This window comes from Misgurnus anguillicaudatus, chromosome 2 (assembly GCF_027580225.2).
Source record: "Misgurnus anguillicaudatus chromosome 2, ASM2758022v2, whole genome shotgun sequence".
In the NCBI taxonomy this organism is placed as follows: Eukaryota; Metazoa; Chordata; class Actinopteri; order Cypriniformes; family Cobitidae; genus Misgurnus; species Misgurnus anguillicaudatus.
The window spans coordinates 33207687-33234623 of record NC_073338.2 but is presented as its reverse complement, the minus strand read 5'-3'; the positions used below and the strand labels follow the sequence as shown (position 1 = coordinate 33234623).

The 26937-nt window shown below is 37.2% G+C and overlaps 1 protein-coding gene across 4 annotated transcripts; it reads right to left on the bottom strand.

Annotated features, from left to right (window-relative positions):
- Positions 1 to 1187: 1187 nt before the first annotated feature.
- Positions 1188 to 26937, bottom strand: cables1 (Cdk5 and Abl enzyme substrate 1). Of its 4 annotated transcripts, none has more exons than XM_073853979.1 (10): positions 26059 to 26937; positions 12725 to 12796; positions 12173 to 12265; positions 10419 to 10496; positions 6162 to 6265; positions 5826 to 5981; positions 5426 to 5529; positions 3934 to 4040; positions 3082 to 3289; positions 1188 to 2854 (listed from the first exon to the last, which is right to left on the bottom strand). In XM_073853979.1, exons 1-10 carry the CDS (start codon positions 26613 to 26615, stop codon positions 2714 to 2716), a joined length of 1620 nt encoding a protein of 539 aa, XP_073710080.1. In that variant the 5' UTR covers positions 26616 to 26937; the 3' UTR covers positions 1188 to 2713. The 4 variants fall into 4 exon arrangements, with proteins under 4 accessions (XP_073710080.1, XP_073710076.1, XP_073710083.1 ...); XM_073853975.1 differs by having other exon boundaries at positions 6162 to 6298; positions 26059 to 26935; XM_073853982.1 differs by lacking the exon at positions 10419 to 10496 and having other exon boundaries at positions 26059 to 26936.

The following is a 26937-nucleotide window of genomic DNA, read 5'->3' as shown; positions in this document are numbered from 1 at the left end:
TTAGTCTGTAAACAGTGGTTGAGTTAAAAACTTTTCCTTTCTGAAAAATAAACATTTAGTAAACTTTAAATATTCTATATTTTGCATTAAAATAATGTGCCCAAAACATCAGTGACATTTATAAAAATGTGCAGTTAATTCAAGTGTTAAGGGTGTGTCGGTAAAACCAGACAGAACATGAAGAACATGCACTGTTGCATTGCTTGATCAGGTCACTGAAGACAAATGACTGATGTGGGGGAAGTGTTGTGAGAAATATAAAACTTTGATTGTAATCCAGATTTGTGGGGGAAGAGAAATGTTAATCAAACAAACAGGAAATTCAAGGTTCGTAAGAATTTATGATGCGATCTGCGACAACCAAACACTTGGTGAAATTTTACCAATTTTAGGTTTTGATACCACACCAAATCTCGGTTCAAGCACTTTCAAAATCTGTTTAAAACAAAAGCTATGGTTATCTTAAGTCGTCTGATCGCTGTGATTTTCAGGAACACACTTTTGAAGGAAATAAAACGGGTTTAAAGAGAGGCCGTGAAAATTAAGCAAGTATTATATTAGTAGAACAGTCACTTTACTGTGGTAAAATGCTTATTTTACTCACTATATATTTTGTTAAAGACACAAAATGGTCACTTTGACCCCAAGGAACGCAACACTTACAAACATTAACCCTTTAACTGCCCCCCCCTTGAATGGGGGAAAGGTGATGTGCACATTCAAAATAATGTATTTGGTCTAGCAGCTAAATTTTGATCTCCTTTTAAAGAAGACACTTAACCTCCTAAGACCCAGACTTTGATTTGTCTTTTTTCAGATTTCTACCAGCTATTTTGGAGTAAGGAAGTTTCAATAAATATAATAGCTAAATATTTTTCTTTGAACATGAAGCAGTGTTTTTGTCCACATTTGTATACAACCGGTCCAGTTACACAGAATTAAGTATTATGGTGCAAAAAAATCAGGTCTTAGGAGGTTAAAGTTTTCACTGTGTGTCTGGAGTTGTAAATATTAAATAAAAAAAATAGTTATAGCAGTTTGTTCATTTTAAAAAATTTAAATAATGCAATAATCCCCCCTATAAGGCCAAATATATGTACCGTGGTTATAAAGGTTATATGTAATCCAATTCAAGTATTCTTTACATATCAAACTATCTGAAAGTAAAGCAGTCGCACAAAAATATCAAAAATTTTGCTTTTTAATTGAACAAGCAAAGCAGCATATTTACATATATGTTTCTGCATGTTACAAACGTTTCATCGGTTTTCGGGCATCCCAGTTACTTGCTAACAAATCCTAAAGTGCATTTCAAAGGCCAAATCTTATTCGCAATAACTTCTGTTACATTCTAGGCAATATTCATCTTATAATGCAGGTAAAATGCAAATGTATTCTCTTCTGCCATTAAGTAACTCAGAAGTGGTTTATATTGAACTGTTGTTCGTAACTGATTCGTGGAACTGAGTAGTGCATAGTGAACAGAACACACTACACATACTTCAAGACAAACAGATGAATGTAGTAACACAATCAGTACCACCAACTGTGATACAAAAGTCAAACGAAACGAATTCAAAATAATCATCAAATCAAACACATAACAAGAAGTCAAAAGCTAATTTGACGTAGTTCTTAACACTGCTTTGGTGTGCATGCATTAATCAACACCATAGCATATTAGTCCCGGTTAGGCAACACAGTTAGCGTTGATATTCAGCGGTATGACCTGGTGTTGCTTCATTTAGTGCAGCACTACAAATGTGCTTAGAAATCACTCTAACGTAGAGCACCAACACATGAACCATGAGTGCAGCAAGCCACACCACTACAAGAGTAGAAAAACATTATTAGGGCTACGTAAATGTGCCCCTTAGATACTGTATAAAATCCCACCCAAGATGCTGCTGTCATCCTCTACGACACGTTTTCGCTTGGTGGAATGCTGGTTAAAATGAATGTAAATGAAGGAATGAGATGAAGACCTCTCCACCTAAAGCTTCTGTAGGTGCCATCCAGATCTGACATACCCAAAAGTGCACTTGTAGTACGTAAAAGAAAGGGATCATTTGACTCTTTTTAAGGCTTTCAGAGATCAAGTGCAGTGCGACTTTGAAAAGTGTCGGTCTTACGGATGAAGGCAAGGAAAATACAGGAATACTGTACACCGTGGAAAAAATGCAAACTGGAACAGACCAAAATATTTCAGAATAAAAATGGCTAGTTTTTGTGAATGACATAAAATGCTTTCTTCCTCTTTCCAAACTGGTGTGTTGTGTTTTTCTTGGGACAAAAAAAAACATTTTTAAATAAACTAAAGCAGCTCTTTCCATACAACCACAGTGGCCAAAAGAAGTCATATGGAGTTATGGTGCTTCTGTCATTTTTTGGAGCCTGACAGCTGTGGTCTCTTTCAAGTATCTATAGGTAATCAATGTGAAGAGCTTTCTAAAATTCTCCTTTTAACTTTTTCGGAAAAACATCATTTTTTGTATGCCATGGGGGCATATGACATCACAACCCTGTAATCAAACATCTCAAATTAACTTTTAATATAAAGTTGTCACTTTGGCTAAATAGAAGTCTTGTGAATAATGTTGTCTTCATTCCAACATCTGCATACGATTGTGAACGTTGGCGACGTGCATAGGGCCGAGGAGATCTTGGGATGGAAAAATCAGGAGAGGAGGATTCCCCTGACGGAGGGCTGTCGCTAGGAGTTTTGCAGGAGGCGTCTATAATGGGGCATGACCTCGTGCTCCGGGAGGTGCAGGTTGAACTCCAGGGCCACCAGAACGGGGAACTCAAAAGCGATCAGCTCACGTCGGTTCACTCGAAACCTCTCCTCCAGTTTCTAGATGGAAACAGATCACGGCTTTTGATTATGTAACAGCTCCTCCGAGACATTACGCAACACCGAAACATCCACAAATAAACGCAAAGTTTAAAAGAAAGTTCAGTGTCCCTTTTTAAATTCCCAGATGTGCCACTGGAGTTAAATTTGTACTCCACCCACAGAATGATCAAATGAAAGGAATGTTAAGTAAATAGCTCCTACAGTATCTTGGAAAGGAGACTCACATCAATGAGAATCTTGACTTCGTGTTTCTTCAAGTCTCCGCTGATCTTGGCCGCCAGCAGGACGCAGGCTCCGGCGCAGAGCTTTCGGTTCTGCTTGTGGAGTTTACCCTGCAGCACCAGCTTCTCGAAGTAAACGAAAGCCATGGCCACTGTGGACTCCTCGTATCCACATTCCCCCTGAGCTAGTTTACGGATCTCCCTCTTCAGACTATGAAAAGAGCAGGACACATACTCGTCAGATCTAATATTGGTAGAGTATTGACTAAAACACATTTACATATATGTCATGCACACTTTAATCCAAAGCGACTTGCATTCAAGGCACAGTATAGGTATGCAATGCATGTTCCCTGGGAATCTAACCCATGACCTTTGCGCTGCTAACACAACCCTGAACCAATTGAGCTGTAATATCACTTGCTATCTTTTGGTCCATTATAATGTTTGCTAAGTGATAGCATCACTATATTGCTCATATAGTACATTGGGTTAGTAAACCGAACATGCCCCTAACCCATTAGAATTACCATGGACCATAAAACCAGTCATAAGGGTCAATGTTTTGAAATACATAATCTGCTAAATAAGCTTTACTATATAAAATATCTAAAAAAAAAAAAATGTTTAAACTGTTAAAGCAGTTACAAACTGCTTCCTTAAAATTCAGCTGACTAAGCATTTCTGTCTTCACGTATCCGTCTGCAAGTGTGAGCCACACTTCCGATCTCCGTTGGTCTTTGAATAAATTCAATTAATGAATGAAGTCTTAATTTAAGTATAGTACAATTATTTTCCGATTAGTTGCCCTAAATAAGTTTAAGGTTAAGCATCCTTAAACATAAACATCCTTACCTCCTTATCTTGCTCAGCGTAAGACGAATGTGAGGGAACTTCTCCTTAAAGGTCTCATTCATGTCCTTCTTGAGGTCAGATGGCTTGACGTACTCAATGACTGTGGTCTACGAACACAAACAATAGTGGATATTATTCACTTAAATTGGTCATCGTGCTCACTTATGAGTAGACAGATGTAACACGGGTCAAAGAGCCGCTGTTTTCCATGAGGCCGCTGGAAAACATTTACTTTCTGTCGCAGCATAGGGCATTTGAGGTTTCACTATCCAGAAACAGTTTGCAGTTTTTAGATTTACATGGGCAAAAATCTCAGAAAAATAAATCTTTGATATTGAAGTGTCAACATTAAGCAAAAGCATTCAACTATTATTGTAACCTTTCTGTATAGAACACAATAGCGATTGTCATAAGCATTAAACAACCAATAGGAGAAATGCCTTGAAGTACACGGTGAAGTACACTAAGTACCAGAAAATAAACACAATGACTCTAGTTACATAAACATGCTAAAATCATTTCAGTCGCTTGCTGTCGTTTCAAAAAGTGAATGCCGCTGACAACAATACGAGGAGACAAAAAATGTAAAAAAATAAAGAAAACAATGCAAAAAACCAAGGCATGCAGCACACAGTTCAGACCCATTCCGAGTGAGCCTAAACAAACAAATGTCCCATCATTAAAGGGGACATATCATGAAAATCTGACTTTTTTCATGTTTCAGTGCTATAATTGGGTCCCCAGTGCTTGAATCAACCTAGAAAATGTGAAAAAGATCAACCCAGTAACTTAGATTTGGTAAACCATTCTCTACAAGCATGTTAAAATAGGTAAATGAAATTTGACTCCCCTTGTGATGTCAGAAGGGGATCTTTATCTACATTATCCACCCACAACACTGCCATTTAGTGCAAAGATAAGTTAATTTGCATTTAAAAGGACACATCCAAAAACGGCACATTTTTGCTTACACATATTAAGTGGCAATTTTAACATGCTACACTGAAAAAAATTATTCATTGAATTTAAGGTAAGTGGTTGCAATCAATTTATTTAAGCTACATTTAAACAAAAGTTTTATATTTTATTTTATGTTACTAATTTTTTTTTGTTTAAATGTAGCTTAAATAAATTGATTGCAACCACTTACCTTAAAAAAATGATTAAATTCAATGAATCATTTTTTTCAGTGTATAATAAATTATCCATATGGTATTTTGAGCTAGAACTTCACATAGTCTGGGGACACTAAAGATTTATTTGACATCTAAAAAAAGTCTTGTGAAATGTCCCCTTTAAGGTACCCAAGTATCAACAATGATTTAAGAAAGTACCAGTATCTAGGCTGAAAGGTTTGCAAAAGTTTAGGAGAAAATTGATAAACTCCATCAAGTCTTCTTAGCCACCTCAAAGAAAAAGAGACGACCTCTGAATACAGATCGGGTACAAACTAAACATAAATCATGCTGCTTTATGCTACGTGATAACTCACCATGTATGAGGGAAAGATAAGCACTCTTTTGTGCTTCCCACATGGCCATTGTGGGTCATCCAGAAGATTTGGGTCATACTCCCTGAAATCTCCCAATTCATTCCCTGTGGAACAAGAAAGAACAACCAAATAGATTTTATAAAGGCAGAAACTTCTCAAAAGTGCAAATAAGTACACTGATAAAATACGATCATCACATGTCTGTTACAAGTTTATTTTCCTGTCACACTTAAAAGTATCGTTATTTAGTATCAAGTTTATGACCTTTCATGCCAGGCAGCGTTATTGAACTAAAGTCCAAATTTATTAAACCAAACAAGAAACCCCTTGTTAGGCTGTATCAGGAAAAATGAGAGAAAATGAAAGGGCTCTGACAGAAGTTGTTGGCATGCGGACGGACCTGTATCAAGGCTACTCTGGGTACTGTTGGCACGTGCCAAAATGAGGCTTCGGTGACTGGCATTACGGGACTGCGAGAACGACGATGTGGAGTCGATGGTGTTTCGACGACCCAGGACATTGGTTGGATAAAGGAACTGTGTGTATGAAACAGTCTATAGAGACAAATCGAGAGATTATACAGAGAAATTGCCATTACCGGTTAATTTTACAAGTGGCCATACAATTAATATTTAATAATGTGTACAAAAATAGCAAAACAGATTGTATTAAAAAAAATATCTGTACTGGCAGGTGACATGACATGAACGAAACAACAGCATTTGTTCAGTCAGCTTGCCATCTGCACCCAATTCAACACCCTCTAGGCCGATCACCATCTCCTTGGCACTCATGCCTCCTGATGGGTGTCGCTGGCGTCCGCTTTCTGCCTTCACATCCCTGCCGGGGCAAGAAAACACCTCAGAGCTCTGCCTGTCACAGAAAACAGTACCACCAAATACATTTAACATGCTGCTACTGCATACACTGGCAATAATGCACATATTTCAAAAGCCTTTTACATAAAACAGGGAATTGGGTTCCTTTTACTGATTAACTACTAATTTTAAATTGTATTTTAAGATATATTATAAATAGTCACAGTAATTAGCAAAAAATTATATTCATTTATCAAATTCTCAAAATGATCAAATAATGTTGTGTCACTGTATGAAACTAAACAAAAAAAATAAAAAATGAATACAATTAATTAAGTCACAAGATTAATATTACATTAACAGAGTTCAAGACTCTTGCATAAACCTGCATAAACATGAAAATTTGGGGAAATCCTTTTTATTTTATTTTATCGAAAGCAACAGTAATGCAAGTCTTGTGTTTAGGTTTGTGTCACACCTGTGTTACTTTCCAACGCCTCTAAAACATCCATCCATGTCACAAAACCTAGCTGAAGGTCTCAAAAAAAGAACCCAACTAGTGTTAAAACTGCTATCAGTTTCCAGAAGCTATACTGTACTTACACTACATTGTTCATAACTTAAAGGTGTTTGAATTCTTGTGTAATAAAACCAGACGCTTTTTTAGATATTTGCAGAATGCCGAAGGATTTGTAGAAAGGGTTCCCACACATTAGCTAACTTCAAATTCAAGGACCTTTCAAGGACTTTCCAGGTCTAATACCCTCAAATTCAATGAAAAAATGTGGGGACACTTTTCAAGTGAGAGCAAGGTTACATTGTGTAACCTTTTAAGATACATTGTTACAGTTCCCTTTTGAGGGAACTCGCGCTGCGTCACTGCGGTGACACTTTGGGGACGCCTCCAAAGGTAAGTGTGTCTGAATGTGTATATCAAATTCAACCAATGGTAAAGCTTAACAACAAAGACAAGAAGCCAGGAAGTATATTGCTATCTGAAATATTGCAAAGACGGCGTTACAGGGACGCAGGAAGTATGGCACGGGAGACGCAGCGCCCAGTTACATATGTAACCCGAGACGTTTTCATGTGTCAAACACAACTATGCAAAAAAGTATTTTGGTATGAATCAACATTCGCATACAGAAGATAAAAGCATTTAAAGCAAACAGTTTAGCACGTGTGCTTAAAAAGTCTAGAATTTTTATTTTGTTATCCTACACTACACAGGGAATAATCTAGAGTTTTTTTTTTCAGAAAACTTAATAAAATTTATTTAAGCCCTTTCAATGACCTGTATCTATGTACGTATATTTTCAAAACTTCCCAGTTTTTCCCCATTCACAAACTTTCAAGGATTTTAAGGACCAGTGGAAACCCTGTGTAGATGATCAGGGCCAGGTGACGATATGAAGGAGAGCTATAAACCACATTATCTAGGGCAGTGGTTTTCAAACTGGGGGCCCAGGGGGGCCGCGAGATGGTGCCAGGGGGGCCCCAAAAGCACTACTTTTTTGTATAATTTAATTTTTTTTATTAAAATGTTGAGTTTTAGAACAGTTTCTTGTCACAAATTTTCTTTGGGGGGCCACGAAGGAATGCACCATACACAAGGGGGGCCACATGCTGAAAAAGTTTGGGAACCACTGATCTAGGGCACTGGTTCAAAATGTTGACATTTTGTCTGTGCATTACCAGTGCTTACTAGTGAAAAGAAATGCATAAAAGGTCCAATGCATCTAAATATATCCAGAAATGACCCTCAGCAGTATTAGCACAGAGTAAATTTTAGCGAAGCATCAACAATCCCAGAATCCTAGAGGTTAGAGCCAGCAATATGCATATAACCAACAGGTACAGGTGCTCTTGGAAGTTTAATGAACATCACAAAAGCTATTTTTTCAGCAACAGTATACCAGAACTTGACTCAAACACTCAATTTGCTTACATTGCAAGCTCATCAGCCACTGTTGATGTCATCTCAATATCACAGTGATACTACAGCCAGGAAAAATCACACTCACGACACTTCAGTCAATACTGGGGCACTACTGCCAACGGCCTAAGTATCAATGAATCAAGTACTGCGTATCTTGCCATTCATCATTGACTGCAAACTAGTTATATAACACTATTTACAGTGTAGTCCATGAGTCTGAGACCAAACTGATAATCTTTACATTACATACAGTAATGTTTTATGATTTCATGTAAATGTAAACCAAAGAAAAGCCATAAAGTAAAGAAATATAGATTTAGTACAATGCACTGCAAGATTCCAGGTCTCTAATCACTATATATTAATCTTTATCATATCCAAATCTGACCTTTGTCCTGTTAATCTATACAGTACAGTGCAGTATTCACACCCTATATCAGCCCAAAGGCTTTTTCATAACATTTTACACAGTAAGGTTGTTAACGCTTTAGCTAACACGAACTAACAATAAACAATATAATTTATAATTTTTCATGTGAATTAATGTGTGTGTGTGTGTGTGTGTGTGTGTGTGTGTGTGTGTGTGTGTGTGTGTGTGTGTGTGTGTGTGTGTGTGTGTGTGTGTGTGTGTGTGTGTGTGTGTGTGTGTATGTATGTATGTATGTATGTATGTATGTATGTATGTATGTATGTATGTATGTATGTATGTATGTATGTATATATATATATATATATATATATATATATATATATATATATATATATATATATATATATATATATATATATATATATATACACACACACACATATATACATACATACATATGCCACCATAATTAGATTTGTTGTTTTTGCAATGTTATAGTGATCATATAAAATTGTTTATTAGCCTCTTTAAAAAAATACATCCAGAAAATACAGGAAATGTGTATCTAGTATTAAAAACTGTATAAAAATGTAAACTGATGTGTCAAGTTTTTAGGGTAAACTCCCCTTCCACTTGAGCAATAGCAGGAAACTGCAGGATCTCTTAAACCTAAATAAAATTAAATCCAATTTTTCTATATTTCTCATTTTGAAGAAATTAGTCTTTTTACTTCATTCTGCTCAAAAACGCTCAAGTTTAGTGTGTTTAGTGCCAAGAGAGGTCCAACACTGACGATGCCTAAAGACGACATTTAGTCCTGAAAATTATTTATTTTTTGTACATATTTCCTGTATTTTCTGTTTGTGTCTTAATAAAATAGACTGAAAAATAAATATGGATGGACATTAAAACTTCTAAAACAACAAGTCTGGTGGTGGTGACCTAACACACACACACACACACACACACACACACACACACACACACCTTATCTGTATCTGGACAGCATAACAGCATAAAAATATTAAAAAGAAAAATGTATTAATAAATGGTGTCAAAGTTTAGTTTTTGTACTCTTATAAATATTTATTAGTAATCATTCACCAATAACAATATATCAACAAAACAGATACGGCAGGGCTCACAGTCTTGTCTAAACCTCTCTCCCACATGGTACAATGTGCATAGACTGTAAATCCAATGACTGAGATACACATGTATACTTTAAGCAAGCTGAATTTCTCCCTCGGAAAATGTCTAATATTAAGAGCATATGCTTTAGTCTGACAGTATGTACACCATTGAAGAACGGTCTAAATAGCACAAACCGAAAGCAAGGCAATACCCAGGTGTAGGCACAGTAGGAGACCAGCTAGACACAAGTAGATCACAGGACTTGTTAAGACAAAGAAATGAGCTGCACAGCTGCAGGTCTAAGACAAAGGTAGTGTAGTTTTATAGACAGAAGTCAAGAGTGAGATCCATGAGAAAACATGCCGTAACTTGCTGGTCAATTCAAAATTGAGATTACACACCTATTATTTCTAAAACTTTGGACAGCTATGAAAATACTGACTTCCACAATCTGTGCATAGAGAATTGTTCACAATCATGCTATAATATGAAACATAGCATACAATACCTATAGGTTTCAAAAACTTCTAATTGACTTTTGTGTTTATACCTTACATCAAACCTATTATTTCAAATAGATTTTAAAAGGACAACTAAAAGTTGAATTTACTAAAGACTTATTCTATCTAACCACAAAAACAAGTTATTCAAAAAGGGAGATAAGGGAGAAGTAAGGGGATAAAAAGCTGTCAAAATAGTAAAGAGAAGATCTGCATGCTGAAGAATACATACCCTGTTTGGCTACAATCTCGATAGGGCAGGACAGAAAAAACACTATAGAAGGATCTTCTGCCACTGATAAGGACTATCCTATAAAGACAAAATGATACATAAACTAATTGAAGTGTAATCTGTTAATATAGAGGTCACGACCACAGGCAAAGATGAAGAGATAAACAAATATAATAGTATAGTTTCAACTAAAATGAAATAGTATGTCATTCATTACTGTGAGAATGTGAAAAAATACTCAACAAAGATAAGAAAATGAAAATAGAAGATAAAAAGACTTAAAACATTCACTGAGGCCACAGGCAAAATGAATAGGTTTACAAACAAAGAATTCTTAAGCAAAATATTCTGTCAACGCTTTCGAGTCTCATCAAGAGCTAAATTCATCTAAAGCATAAGACTAAAAAATAAATATAAAAGCACACAAATAAAAGTCATAACGGCTGAGCGGATCTCTCACCGCAGACAAAATCATCCTTTTCTGCTTGCATGCATTTTTCCATTAACTATCCTAGTCAAAGCTTCGCTTTCCAACATACTCATTCACATTCCCTTTCAAGTAAAAGAGAACATCAGACAAACACTCAAAGCAAATATGGCCAAAATAAATAACCATCAATTATAGCAAGATCAGAAATGTTTGAGTTTAAGGCAGACAGAGTTAATCTGTTGCAACTATTAAGCACTTGAGAGTCAGTTTGAAATGAAACACATGCAGACATGTCGGCGATGTCTTGTGACAATCTTTTTTTTGCACTGTCCAACCTTTCAACATCCAGGCTTAACCAATTTGGGAGAAATGTGTATTATAGAAATAATGTATGTTGGGATGGTCAGACACAAAATTACTGTAATGTGAAAAATTATAGCAAATTATTCTGATAATATGTTAAAGGAAAACATCACCATTTTTTTGAATATTTTACTTTGTTCCACTTCTTACCTCAACATAGACAAATTAATACATGCCTATCTTTTTTCAATGGGTACGCTAAATCTTTGTACAGGTCGTTGTGAATGTGTTAGCATTTAGCCTAGCCCCATTCATTCCTTAGGATCCAAACAGGGATGAATTTAGAAGCCACCAAACACTTCCATGTGTTCCCTATTTAAAGACCGCTACATGAGCAGCAACACAACAAATATGGTAGCACAAAATAAAGCGCAGCGATTTTTTTAAGCAGGTAAAAATGAGAACTATATTGTATGGCGGAAGAGCACTTAGTTTGCAGCACTTCGACCTCTGGCACAGTAATATTGACGGAAGTTTGAGGGAGAGGGGGAGTAGTCAGGAGTGATGTTGTTACTGCATGCCAAAGTCGAAGTGCTCTTCCGCCATAAAATATAGTTTTATTTTGTGCCACCATACTTACTTGTGTAACTACTCATGTAACGGTCTTTAAATAGGGAAAACATGAAAGTGTTTAGTGGCTTCTAAATTCATCCCTGTTTGGATCCTAAGCAATGAATGGAGCTAGGCTAAATGCTAACACATTCACAACGACCTGTACAAAGATTAAGTGCACGCATTAAAAAAAGATGGGTATGTATTTATTTGTCTAAGGTGAGGTAAGAACATAGTGAAATATTGAAAAACTGTGGTGGTTTTCCTTTAAATAATCAAAAACAGAAGACTGTACAAGAGTATATCTTCAAAAAAACAATACGAGTCTTTTACTGAAACACTTGATATATGCGAGTGCTGTTTTCTGGGAGATGTCTACGTGTGGTTCGTTGGGTAGATGTCAACATACCTTCCATTGCGCATATCATGTTGCCTTATGTTTTTGATAAAGTGGATCTTTTTGAAACTCTTTGGTCGGGGTGAACCAGATAAAGTTCGGCATCTAGATAAAAGACGGCAGAGTCAACATTGTTCTGTATTGAAACAACCACTGACTTTAACTCAACATGACTTGAGCTTATGAAAATATTTTAGCAGTAATGACCTCATGTTTCTCCTAAACACTTGCGGCAAATGTAAATGATATTTGTTACTCATTTTATGAGTTCACATGTATATAATCCTTAAACAGCACTGCTTTGGCACACTGTCTACCCTATAATAGAGAAACGAAGTTAACAAGATATATGGTGAAGTTGTGGTGGAGGAGGGATGATGGAAGAACTGAGGTTCAAAGTGAGGTCAGCCACAGTTTAAAATGCTAACTTTAACATAGTGATTCTATCAATAAAACTCCCTCTTCCTGAATTGTATTTTAGGAATTACAATCACTTTGGTAACTAAAGTAGAAAACATTGTATATGATAGGTGATATGCAGTTTGTAAATTCAAAACGGCATACCTGCGTAGTGGAGCGTTTTCCTCAATATCCTCCAGAGTTTCCAGCGAAGACCGCTGGGATATCAGTCTCCGTCTGCATATACAATAAAATAATATGTTTTCCAATGCTGTTAAAACTTATACACAGAATAATTTGTATCATTTTGTATATTATAATTATTATGTGCTCCTAATACATACATACCTAACATACAGTATGTTTAACCTATTTTGAAATGCTAAAAACCTACAGTAAACATTTCATTTTTTTAAACTTTTGTCTGACTATTAAACCTCATTTACACAGACCTTTGGTCCCAGAAAATACCCATAAAATTGCCAGACAAGGTTCTGTGTGAACGCAAAAATGTCCCGTAAATCTTCTGGGATCGTTGTCGGAAAGAGGACCTAGTAAGATACACGGAAAACCCTCTGTGTGAACAAGAAGCCGAAACAATGCCATAATGGGCGTGTCCTAGTGAGGACGTGTGTGTCATCACAACAAAAGTTATGGTTCAGCTCTTTAAAATGAGAGATTTACATGCAGATCAACATTCACGACCAGAAATGTCGCAAACTAGACTGAAGCAGTTATCAGAAAATGATAAACGAGACGCATAAACAATGCTGGGCATGCCGTAGTGAGGATGCGCATGTCATGCAAACATGAAGTTGGTTTAACAACAATTTAAAATGAGGGATTTACATGCAGATCAATATTAACGAAGAGAAATGTCAGCAAACTGGACTGAAGCAGATATCAGGAAAGTTAGCTTGTCACTTACTGCGCTGAAGCAGAGATCATTCAGCAGCATAAAGAATTTCGCGTCACGTGCTCATTTGAGCTTATAATAAACAAAAATGCTGGCGCGTCATCACAACAAGATATATCGTTGGGCTCCTCAAATCGGGGGTTTTAAATGCATATTAATTATTATGATCAGAAATGTCTGAAAACTGGATTAAAGCAAAGATCAGGGAACTCGTCGAATATCCACTTCTGAAGCTGAGATCATTCACCAGCATAGAACACCGCATTACGCGCACCTTTATTATCATAAACAAAAATGCACCCGAGTGGTTTCTGGAGTGAGAAATAATGAATAATATGCAAACTTCAGACGCTGCGTAGAAGAAAGTTCAGGACTTTAAACAGGTCATATGTCTTTCAGGGACCTTGCAGATTCCGGCAAATCATTGGCAGTATGAATGAACAAAAAAATCGAACGATCCCGGAAAAATCCAGGGTGCATTTTCCGTGTTTTTTCCCTAATGTCTGTGTAAAAAGGGTTTTAGAGAGGTATAGTAAGAAATGACAGGAATTACTGCAGTGGTGAAGTGGGATCAGGAGTTAGGACCTGTTGCAGGCCAGACTCAAACCTTTATTATCCAAATGAGATCATTTAGCATGCTAGGGCACCTGCACTAACCAAAGCACTATACAGTCTGAAAACTTACAAGTGGTATATGCAAGTTTTTGTTAGGTGTTATAGCATATACTGTAACAGCTGTTTTTTATGGATAAGGCATTGCCAAACAAAGCACAGATTTCTGCAGTTTAAAACATTACGTCTAAATCCTGGTTCCATCAGTACCAAACCTGTTACAGAACAACAGCTCAACTTTGCTGTTTCCTGGTGTAATATGAGATCACACAGAGAATGTTCCAGTATAAAGCCTCTGTAAGAGGATAAGTCACGGGTCCAGCACGGATTTCAGTTACACTTTCACATAACACATTCTTGCTTGAAATCTGAGGTAATGAGCAATATCTATTAGCCTGCTGATAAGTACAATACACCAGGGAGTTTAAAAGAAAAACTGCATGCAACACATCTTTCTACTTTGAGATGTTACTAAAAGCTTTTTATTCTGAGTTCAGATTAAAAGTTGGCCTTATTTTCTTTTTAATTCCCACAAACCCAGATCAAAATCTGGCCTTGTTGCAAACATCTGGGCTATGCTCAGCAGGAATTATGCAGTGATATCCAGTTGTCTTAGAAACAAAAACTTGACATTTATTGAGGTTTGGAGAGGACATGGACTTGTCCTCACCTATCTTATGTTTGACAATATCCTGTTGTCAGTGATATAAGTATTTGAAATAAAAATGAATTCTTAATGTATAGTGAAATATCAGAGCCATTTTATGATTAATTGATATACATTTCTTACATGCTGTTCATTTAATATAAAAGAAATTCATTTAAGGACATTAATCAAAAAAAAATCTGAATGTTGGACAATTTATTAATATACTCTTTTTGCAGTGTTATCTGATATCATGCCTGTTAAAGCGACATAAAAACTACATTTATTCAATGTCACAGTATGTGCCAGAGCTCACACCCATAGATATGTAATAATAAAGGCTAGATGTCTCGCCCGCGCTGCTGGCCAATTGAGTGGAACGTCTGCATTTGGCGGCCATCCTACCACAGGCAGCCCGCTCACTCGTAGCACCGAGCCCCAACGGTGCAGGTACTTTTAAATGACAATAACTTGCTTAATTCACCACCCACCCTCAAACGGTTTGGTGTGTTAAAAACGTCAAAGATGTACCTATGACACTGTATACCTATACTAAAAAACATGTAACATGTTAAAGCATCCAGAATTATAGCCACGTTAATAACGTTTGTAAGAAACCAAACTGTTTGAAAATTGGTAGAAAATTGAGCAAATTATGGTCATATGGTAAGTATCTGCACCATTAAAACTCAATGCTACGAGTGAGCAAGCTGCCTGTGGTAAGATGGCTGCCAGGTGATGACGTTAGAGACTCCGCCGTAACACATCTAGCCTTTATTATACATATCTATGCTCGCACCTACGCCAAAAGTGTGCCCTTGTTCAAAAGAGGAAGAGGAAGTGATTCGTTGCTGTTTTCGGGATTCTGATTGGCTTACGTGGGCTTGAGTTTCTCGTTACACCGCCACCCACAAAAAAAAAAAAAAATCGTACCCGACCCGCTCCCTAGCCCGCATTTTTTTGAAAGTAGTAATTGTTTAAAATAGTTAATTGGCATCTTTATTTCAAAAGACCTGACCGACCACGACCCGAATATCATTAAAAATATTTTTGGATGACTCGTAACCGCGGGTGACCACAGGCACCCGCTCATTTCGGATCAACCCGCGCATCACTGGTACGTGTCAATGAACACTTTTCTGAAACTGGCATGGGTGCACGAAGTTATTTTGGAAACTGGAGAGGTTGAAATGTCCGTTTCGAAAATAGCAGCCCACGTGTAAACGTAGTCTGAAGCTCACAGATAAATCATTTGTAAAAAATACCACAATATTACAAAACAAATGACCGTTTTTCATTTTATTTTCTTGGCGACTTTAGTTATTCAATTATGAGAGACATAGCATAGCTGTTTGTAGTGTGTTCAAGGTGATTAAAATGTATAATATATATATATATTTCTGATCTAGTGGAGTAATAGTAATAGTAAATTATTAATATTCAATTCAATTCAATTCAATTTTATTTATATAGCGCTTTTCACAAAAGTTAATTGTTCTAAAGCAGCTTTACATGAGTAGATGTAATAGATAATATAAGCAGTAGAACATAGCGACTAAGGTTAAGCCGTACAAGCAAGCGTATTAATAGTGTTACATATACAGTACAGTGCGAAGCTAAGCCAAAGTTGGCTGACTCTCCCTGGGACTAAAAACCCCCTAGGAAAAAAACCCGGTGGGAAAAATCCTAGAAGGACAAAAACCCTTGGGAGAGATTAATATGTATATATATAAGCGGATTAAACTGGTTCAGACGGTGGTCGTTGGTCGAGCATCGGCTAGGCATCACGTTGAAGGACAGCCAGTAGATCAGTGGGGCGATGACCTTCACAGCAACAGGAACTGAGTCTGTTTGTGTCATTGTCCTCGGTGCCGAGGACGAGACAGGGAGACAAAAACAGAGTTCTATTAGCGTAGGGGCCGTTCGCATGTAATGCAAGTGTCATACATTATGGTTGTTTAAGTCAGCTCGGTTTCAGACAGGCTAACTATTGCGGCAATAGTGTATTACCCATAGGTTACTAGCAAAATTAACCATAATAAAAAAAATTCTATGGCTAGGGGCTTGGAGTTCCTAAACTTAAAAGTTTACTATTACACAAAAAACAGTAACAAGTTAACAGAAAACGATGAAAGGCAAGATTTTACTGCCACACGGATAGTTTTCCAGTGGACTGCTAAAAATTGCGCTCTTTTATTCCACTTTGACTTCTCTTTCACTGTCATTTTGTGTGTTAGTGCTGTTGTCCAGCTTGATTTTTCACCCCAAAATGGCGGCCACACTACTGAAGTGCCACCTAGTTTCGTCTCTTGGGTTCTACGCTCTTTGATGTGAACCTTGACTCCCACAGGGCATTAATGTCTTTCACAGTGTGAGCTCAGGAAGCCACTGAACAACACATGACCAAAACACCTCCCGAGTGCTGCCCATGAAAGCATTTTCCACAAATAATTAAAACAATCTCCCTTCATCAGCTACATTAGCATGAAACAAACTTGGGTAAGAAAGCCTGATTTTACCTCTTGCTAAAAAACGCATAACATTATGTATGTACAACTGGACTGCAATGTTTTTGGTCTTTTATTAAACTCACAACAGTCACAGCCCAAAACACAACAAAAGCTTGTACTTTGGTGAAGGAATTTTCAAAACATCTCACATGACCCCTTTCAGCTTACTTTTTAAAAGCATCTCAGTTTCAAAAATGCCTGAGACTTTGATCGGAGAGGAGTAAATGAAAAACAGGGCCATGTATTCTGGTTGATTATGCATTACATCGTTTGAATGCAAAAAAACAACAACAATGGTCCAGTCCAGACCAAACTTTCTTCAGTCAAAACATCAATACACAAACGTACACAAAAGTCTTGTAAATTTCCAAGGCTAGAAGCAAAGATGTTTTCACGGTTAGCTATAAAAGAAAATTCCCTCTGATAGTGAAAGCACAGACGTAAGTGTTTTGAGTCCTTATCAATGAGCAACTTTGAAAACAAGAAAATGTACATCTTTTAATGCCAATTCATTCATGAAGTAGCAAAATCTAAATATGTGTGCATTCAAGTTCTTTTTAAGCTGAAACCGGTAGTTACCCACCACATCTGCTTACTATTATTACACAACAGCATTTCCCTTACCTCATTCCTTAAAATACTGCCGTTTATTGTTTTAAGTGTCTAACTGAATCTAATCCTACTAAAAGTCCTTTGTTCTTGAAAACTCTCAGAACAAGAAAAGCAACAAGACTTTGACAGCCATTGAGTTTTTTATCACACCCTGGCAGACATTTACCTGGTTGTAATTTCCACCACATCCTATACTGGTTCTAGGTTTGGTTTAATACCTTACCCTGCCTCTTTCACTGGGAAAGAATGTTAGCGTAATCTCTCAGTAATTCCAGCTAACCACACAATAGGGAGGAAAAGCACAAGATCCATCCCAAGCACTGTTTTGTTCCTTGGTTATGGAATGCTAACAGAATAAACAATGAGCCAAGAAGAAACTACAGTGTTTGGTTAGGAATAAATTAGCACTAAAACTAGTTTGAGAAAAAAACAAAAAGCTTTACAACAAAGACTGCAGAAATGGTGTCAGACTGCAGTAGGTAACAATATTCTAGTTTAATTTGCCAAATGGTGTTATTACTGTAAAGTGCTGATATTTTTACTTCCATATGGCACTTTCCACTGTGTGGTATGACAAGCTTGGCACGACTCGGCTCAGCTCGCTTTACATCGGCTCGGTTTGCTTTCCACTACTGTTTAGTACAGCTATAAAGTGGGTGGGAATATAGACTTATCCTTACAGTTGCACAGCCCCTACAGCCGTCACATCATCGTAAATGTGATACAAACAAATGCACGACACAAGAGCAATGGAGCATTTCAATAAAATGGTGTCCTTGAGTCTCATCACGTGGATGTTTTTCAATATAAAAAAATACAAGAGAGTTTGGGAACTTGTACTCCGTTGGAAACCCAAACAACAAAAGCCTTTACTGCCGTGACATCATTGTAAACGCGATACAAACAAATGCACAACACAAAAGTAATGGAGCATTTCGATGGGACGGTGTCCTTGATTCTCAGCATGTGGATGTTTTTCAATGCTAAAAAATACAAGAGAGTTTGGGAACCCAAACAACAGAACGCAGATGATAACATCACTTTGGTTTACTCGACGGCCCATGAGAGTATGCTAATCTTGCATTTAGCAATGCCACTGGTAGTGACGATTCTCTCTGACCAATCAGTGATCTGCATGTTTACGTCACATTTTAGTATCGTTATGGCTTGCTTGGAACCTCAAGGTGGTACTAAAAATAGTACCAGGTACTATAGTGTACACTAGGGGTGGGCAATAAAACGGTAGATATGATAAACCGGCAGAAATTTGTCAACCGTTAGAGATTGTGTGTGCATGGTCACGAAAACTTAACATTAGTACATGTATTTAAGCACAGTAGTTTTAAAACAAGTGATTTTTAGCCATTGAAACACAAACAACAGTGCTAAATGCGCACGCTGTTTTTGTGTGAGAGGAGGACGAAAGTCGCGAATCCGCTGCTCATTAAGCTCGTAAGCGTCAAAATTCCCGTCTTTGCAAGTATTCCTCATAAACATGACCATTTAGGGCTTAAGAGAACGTTAACAGCTGAAGGAGAAAACGCATAACAGTAGATTGGATCTGGACTTTTGTCTTAAAGGGGATGTTACATAATTTTGCTCCTGTCTGTCACTCATGTTTTTATGAAAATCTCTCACTGCTCTTGACTAAATCACTTTTCTACCTTTAATAAGATATATAATGTACATCATTCTTTCATCACTGACTATTTATCTTTGGTGAGCTTGAATTTAAATTGTTTTTGTCTTCTTTATTATGCATGCATATGTTTTTTGTGAGAATTTATGAAAATTATATGGCATTAAATATTTTAATAACAAAAAACCTTATTAAAAGATAAAAACTCTACAGTGATACATATCGTTATCATGATATAAAATTAATCCTATCGTGAAATAATATTTTTGTCATATGGCCCACGCCTAGTGTACACAATACCCCCCAAAAGTGAATGCAGAAAGCTGTACACATACCACATATTCCAGACTGCATTGCAAATCAACAAACGACGCTTCATTCTTTGGCTCGTGGACCTATTTTTACTGGCAGAGACAAACAATACAAACTGGCCAAATCTTATCAAAAAATCATGCCAGTACTGACACTAAATTATTTGTAGCGTTGCCATATAAATGCAATGTTACATAATGGATAGTTCCGGTCCATGAGAACTTGGTTGAGCTCTAAGTAATTGTAAATGACACTACAAAAACACACACCTGTGAAGTCCCTTTAGGAAAGTCTTGGCGACCATGTTTGCAATGCTTCTGACAGTTTTTTCAGTCATCCAAGACCAAGTCCTGTCTACTTGAATGGGAGAAGGTTGACATTTCTTAAATTGACTCGCTAAAGTGACAACAAAATAACATTTTCCGTCCACAATGAAATCTTTTTGTGAAAATATGCTAATTTTCCAGCTCCCCTAGCGTTAAATATTTGATTTTTATCGTTTTGGAATCCATTCAGTTGATCTCCAGGTCTGGCGGTAGCACTTTTAGCATAGCTTAGCATAATCCATTGACTCTGATTAGACCATTAGCATCACGCTAAAAAATAACCAAAACATTTTGATATGTTTCCTATTTAAAACTTGACTCTTCTGTAGTTACATCGTGTACTAAGACAGATGGAAAATTAAAAGTTGCGATTTTCTAGGCTGATATGGCTAGGAACTATACTCTCATAATAATCTGGCGTAATAATCATGGACTTTGCTGCTGTACCATGGCTGCAGCAGGCGTAGTGATATTACGCACTGTCCGAAAATAGTCCCCTTGGTTACTTTCAATAGCAGGAGGCTATTTTCAGGTGCTGCATAATATCATTGCACCTGAAAATAGTCCCCTGGAGATCAGCTGAATGGATTCCAAAATGTTAAAAATCAAATGTTTAACTCTAGGGGAGCAGGAAAATGAGCATATTTTAAAAAAAAGTGTACCTTTAATATCTCTAATCTTTGGTATTACTGTGCGACTGCTTCTGTGTGTTGCTTAGCAACCGTTCCGCTTCTGAAGAACTTCAATGCTTAGCCAAATAATAATATATTTTTTTTCAATATTTCATTACATGTTTGCTGCTGTGTATTTTTTTTTTTTTATGAAACCTTGCCAGGTATATGGAATATCATAAAAGTAATAATCCCCATGAAACTATGGCTTACATTGAACTAACAACACGTCCTTAGGTGTTTTAAATTTACTATAAACCACTGATTCTTTATTGTTTTATAGCACTCTCAGTCATGCTGTTGTAATCAAGTTCAAGTTTCAAGTTAACAGAAATTGTGTTGAAAGCCTCACATTATTCACCGTTCCTTTGAGTCCCATTCATGCCAACCTGCTTTAAAATAGCTTGTTCATGACATCATACTCTATTTAGCTGTCTCCGAGGAGTGCTTCAAATGCAAGGCAAGATTAGGTCAGCACCACAACGACACAGGCTATTTAAAAAGACGTATAGCCACCCATTAGATTTCAACAATTACACTGTGTGGTCCGACAGGGTTGCGCTAATGCTATTGTCTGGGCTGCCCAATCAAGACGAATTGTTTGGTAGCCTCTGTAGGGTGTGTGTGGGTACGTGTTGTTTTTGGAGGCATGTGTCAGCATATCAGAGACATGATTCCTCTACACAGTCTCTCTTTCTCTCTTGCCTTTGGCAGCACATCTAAAGGTTTTGGTCTTCCTGGTAGAAAAGTGGCAGGCGGGCAGGAGGGAGTCTCAGGGAGGAAGTGGAGGTCAGAGGCAGGGAGTGGAAAGGAAGAAGGGGAACGGGAGTCAGGGTACAGACTGGGCATCCTGCCTGAAACTTGTGTTTGCTTCCAGCAGCTGCCCATTTAGAACAAGTCCCACACTGTTTAATAGAAAGTATGTGTGTGTGTGTGTGTATTACTGTATTCTGCAGGTTAGAATGGCAATTCTGCAAACACATATATTAAACAAATGAGGTTTACTATATTACGGTTTATTTTCTACTTTAAGCATTACGTTTATGGTTAACCACTAGGGTTCAACAAAATGCTGACAAGTTTTGCTAAGTATACAGATTTTTTGTTTTTTTTTTCCCACTGTGCCCTCTCTGAGCAGTTCTGTTTTACCACAAAACCCCTCTATTATATGCACAGCATTACATATATAACATAGGAATATGCAATTTTTTGAAATGTAAATTTGGTACATGAAGCAACCTTAAGAAGCTATTCTGATCTGTATTTTTAGTGTAACAGCATAGTCATCTGACTGACAATGACAATGTGGTAAAATTAAAGGGAAAGTTCACCCAAAAATGAAAATCTGTCACCCTTTTAGTTAACCTGTATGAGTTTTTTATTTTGATGAACACAAAAGAAGATATTTTGATAAATCATGGTAAGTACACAGCTGCCGTAACTATTGACTTCTAAAGTAGGAAAAAATAATGAAAGTATTGTGATAAATGCAGACTGATCTCACGGAAAGTTGTGTTATAGTCACGCAAAATTTGATCAATTTATTAGTGTCCATGGCACGAAATTCCGCTTTTTTCTGTGCCTTGAGCATGAACGTTTTTTTGGTGACACTCACACAAATTTCTATAAATAGTTTTTCATGTTCGTGGCACGACTTTCTTTTTCGTTTCATTTGATATATTGTTTTCTCATCGTTTTTTCCTATTTTCTTACCATTGTCGCTTGGGGTTGGGGTTAGAATTAAATTTTTAGACATCCTAACTCAAACCCCAACTCCAGGCGAGAATAGTTTTAAAAGCGGAAGAAAAACCTGTAGAAGCCAATACATAAAAGTACATCCTAACCCAAATCTAACCCCAACCCAAAGCGACAATGATTTACAAATAGGGAAAAAAAATGAGAAAACAATACACAAAATGACACACAAAAAAGAAAGTCTTGCCACGGACACAACAACTATTTATAGAAATTCATGCGAGTGTCATGAAAAAGAAATTCGTGCTCAAGGCACGTAAAAAAGCCGAATTTCGTGCCATGGACACGAACAAACCGATCAAACCCCGCGCGACCACAACACGACTTTCCGTGAGATCATGTTGGATAAATGATAAAGAAAATATTTTGATAAATGATGTAAGAACACAAACTGAGGGTACAAATTTAATTCCATCGCATTTATTTTTTCTAATATGGAAGTCAACGGCCACAATCAGCTGTGTGCTTACCATCATTTATCAAAATATCTTCTTTTGTGTTCATCAGAAAAACAAACCCATACAGGTTCACAACAACATGAGAATGAGAAAATTATGACAAAATGTTCATTTTTAGGTGAACTCTTCCTTTAAATTTTCGAAAGAAGTTTTACATCATGTGTCTATAAAGTGCAACATCAAGGTAATAAAACATCACTAAAAATGGCAAACTAACTTTAACTTGCACTCAGTCTATTTACAGTACTATTCTCTGCAGTCCTATAACAAAGCAGTTGACATCCATTTGCATATGTGGCATGTGTGAGTCTCATATTACACTGTATTTATGTTCAAGTTAAACCAATAGCCGCAGTTTGTGTTGCGTTTTTGTGTGATGTATGCAGAAAGTGAAAGATACTGTTACCCTGAATATTCATAACAGTAGATTTGGTTGTGCTTTTTACGGCTCTTGAGTAACAGTTAAAACAACGTGGATGTGGCTTTTTAGCTTTGATTAAATGGTGTGGTTAAGCTGGTTCTTTGAGTTGTTGGAATTGAAAATATCGTGCCTGGCAAACACTCCACCGTTGCCACCTGCTCATGTCTGATTAGAGACGGTTGTCACTACAAGCATGCTGAATATACTGTGTGATCCAGTGGCTTCAGGAAACTGGCATGTTTAAGTGGACACACTTTAAAGATGAATGACAGCTAAGAAGAGTTTTACGGACTCACAGTTCAGAATATGAGTAAAATATGTACAAGAGAAATTGATATATACTCTTTTAAGGATGCATAACGATTAATCACGATTAATTTATGGCAGAATAAAAGTTTTTGTGTACATCATATATGCGTGTGTGTGAACTGTGTATAATAACTTTGCATATAAATGCACACACATGCATGTATATATTTAAGAAATCTTTACATGTGAATATACATTTGTATATTTATGTATATATACTTAATATATATATATATATATATATATATATATACTTAATATATATATATATATATATATATATATATATATATATATATATATATATATATATATATATATTCCTAAATGCATGTGTGCATATTTATATATACATAATTATTATTCACAGTTTACACACATATATGATGTAAACTTTTATTCTGCTATAGGTTAATCACGAGTAATCGTTTGCATCCCTACTTCATACTAGTATAAGAACCAGTCAATTTAAATTTGAATTACACTTTTTAAAAACGTTTTGCCTGTACTGAAAATAAGAAGTATACAAAAAAACTGAGAAATGCACCTATGCAAACTGTGTCATCAAAAGTATGCACACAGAATAAAGGCAGGGACGGATTATGGCGATGATGTTTCCTGGGCACAGATGTCTCAAAGGCCCCCTTTACCAATTATTTGGGCAACAGCGTTGCACCTGTATGCACGGGCTCAAGTGTTGGTTCGCCTCTGCCTGTATGCCCCATCATACAGGATTAACAATGGCACTAATACACGGGGAGAGAATGCACACAATATTCTGTACTTTCACACCACAAATTGGTTTATTTATATCTCACCAGTATCTGTCAACATACTGTACAACATACTCCATCAAAAAGACGGGCGGAGCTTTTCACTCAAAGTTGAATATTTTTGAACTCTCGACGCTCAGTGCTGAGTGTGAATAAAACCCCGAGCGCCGGTTTTCAGCGCGGAAAAAACCCGCTAGCTGCTTGCTTATTTGAAAAACGCAGAGTTTCCATTGGAATCAATTGAAAACATGCGCCGGCCGCGGGCGTAAAAGCTTTGGTGTGTCCAGCCCCTAGCTTAGAACAAAAAGGTTGGTTTAAAAAAAAAGTTGGTTTAAATTTACCTTAGCTGAGGGGTATCTTTCTCGATTGATCCACTTGGTTGTGGTTTTAAACTCATTTTTGTTTTGGTTTTTGAGTAACCGTCTTCTATGCGTGACTTTTATATTACGCAATGCTTTTCACTCGCCTCTAGATGTCCCTTTCAAAAGCGCAGCAAAACAATAAAATTATTTATTTGATTTATTTACTAGTTAATACTTTGCAACTGCAAAAAAAATTCACATTATTCCTCAATATTTAACAAAATTTTACTGAAAATAAAATTAAAATATTTACTTGAAAAGAATAGACACAGTAAATTTGACAGGGCCCCCTGCTGGCCCAGTGCCCTGCGCAAGTGCCCAGTAGGCCCGTGCGTTAATCCATGCCTGAATAAAGGTCACTTAGGATTTTAGTGAATGATGCAGAATAGTTTGAATGGAGATTATTGATTAGTTTTTCAGGAGTTGTGTTAATGAGTCTAATGGGGCCATTAGTGCAGCTGATCTCTTATTTCACTAAAGTCAGTTGGTAATCCCCCACTAGACATCTTCTATATGGGTATTCCTCTAATGGTCTATAATTGTTTCTTTGTACAGTTTGTGTCCTCTGGAGAACCTCAAATGAATGAAGTACACAGGAGTTTCCTGTACTGAATCTCTGTGTGTGTACTAACATGATTTACATTGTGTATTTACATTCCACTGTTCATGTTGTAAGCACTGAATAATATAAATTTATAGTTTGTTTGTAATTCTTATGTGGAGCAAATCTGTTGGTATATCACTATATTTTCTTATTAAATGCATAAGAGTGGCAAAACTCTTGTGGCACACTTATATATGAATATATTTGCATTAAATAACAAAATATCAAATCAAGTGACACTTATTATAAAACAAAGGAAACAAACTTTTCAATAGAAATATAGATTTCTTATTTTGAATAACATATTTTGAGCTTTCTGGCTGTTTAACATAATAAATGTGATGAACCACACCTGTAGTCACTCTGAAAGGACACCTGGATGAACTTGAAGGAAACTTTAGGATACTACTTAGAAATCCACTTAAAATATACACTGAAAAATACCTCAGAAAAAAAGTTATGTTGGTTTCGAGGACTAAAAATCCTGCGTTGTTTGTTTACTAATGCAACTTTGTTGTATACTATGATACTTACACCGACGGCAATGCATCCCTAAACAGTGCGTTATGTTACCTGGATCTCTGGAGCTCCAGGGCAGAATTGGCTATCTGCCCCCCCTCCAAACAGCAGTAGTTCTGGCCGGACTGCCTGGAGTAAGAAACAGGCAGGATTCCCTGAGTGTATGTCTGGAGTCTCCCTCTTGTAGCCGGTGGCACTGCAGAAAAAGGGGAGCTGAAGGGGAGCACAGACTGGATGACCTGAGCACTGCATGCGTCCCCCTCCACATCAGCACTGCACGCTGGAGGAGGAGCAGCAGCGGTCGAACTGGGACCCGTGATCCCAGCCATAAAGCCCGCAGTACGGGCACTGCTGAGAGCCTGGTTCGCTGCTGCGGCCAATGCCTGCTGCTGCTGCTGGCCCACTGCAGAAACCAGGCTCTGTCTAGTCCTCGTCTCCATAACTGAGGTGTCATCCTGGTCCGTCTGCTGATCCCCGTCGTCCTGCACGGGTCGTCCGTCCAGAGAGATGTTGCTGAGGAATGAGAGTGCAGCTTGCCTCCTCCGTGGATCTATCACGCGCTTCCGCGTGTGCTCCAGGCTGGAGTGTTTCATCTGCAGCGCGCTCGCCATTACGGGTAAAACAGTGCGTGCTGGTCAACGGAAAGGGTTCATGGTGTTTAGTGTGAATCTGTGGTAAAATTGTTGGTCAAAACGTCATGGCGTTGTCTTTAAACTGCCTGCTGTGTGTTTTAATGTGTGTGTACAGAAAAGCAGGGTCACGTGTGTGCAGTATTGTGGCAGTGGAAGCGTTAGTCTGACCAATAGGGATTCTTGAAAACGAGGCGGTGTCCCAAAACATTTTGAGTCGCCTACCTACACAGCATTTTTGGGCCTCGGTTCTGTTAGACAGCAAATTGTTTATTGATGGTATGTGAACTTAAAAATAAGTTCT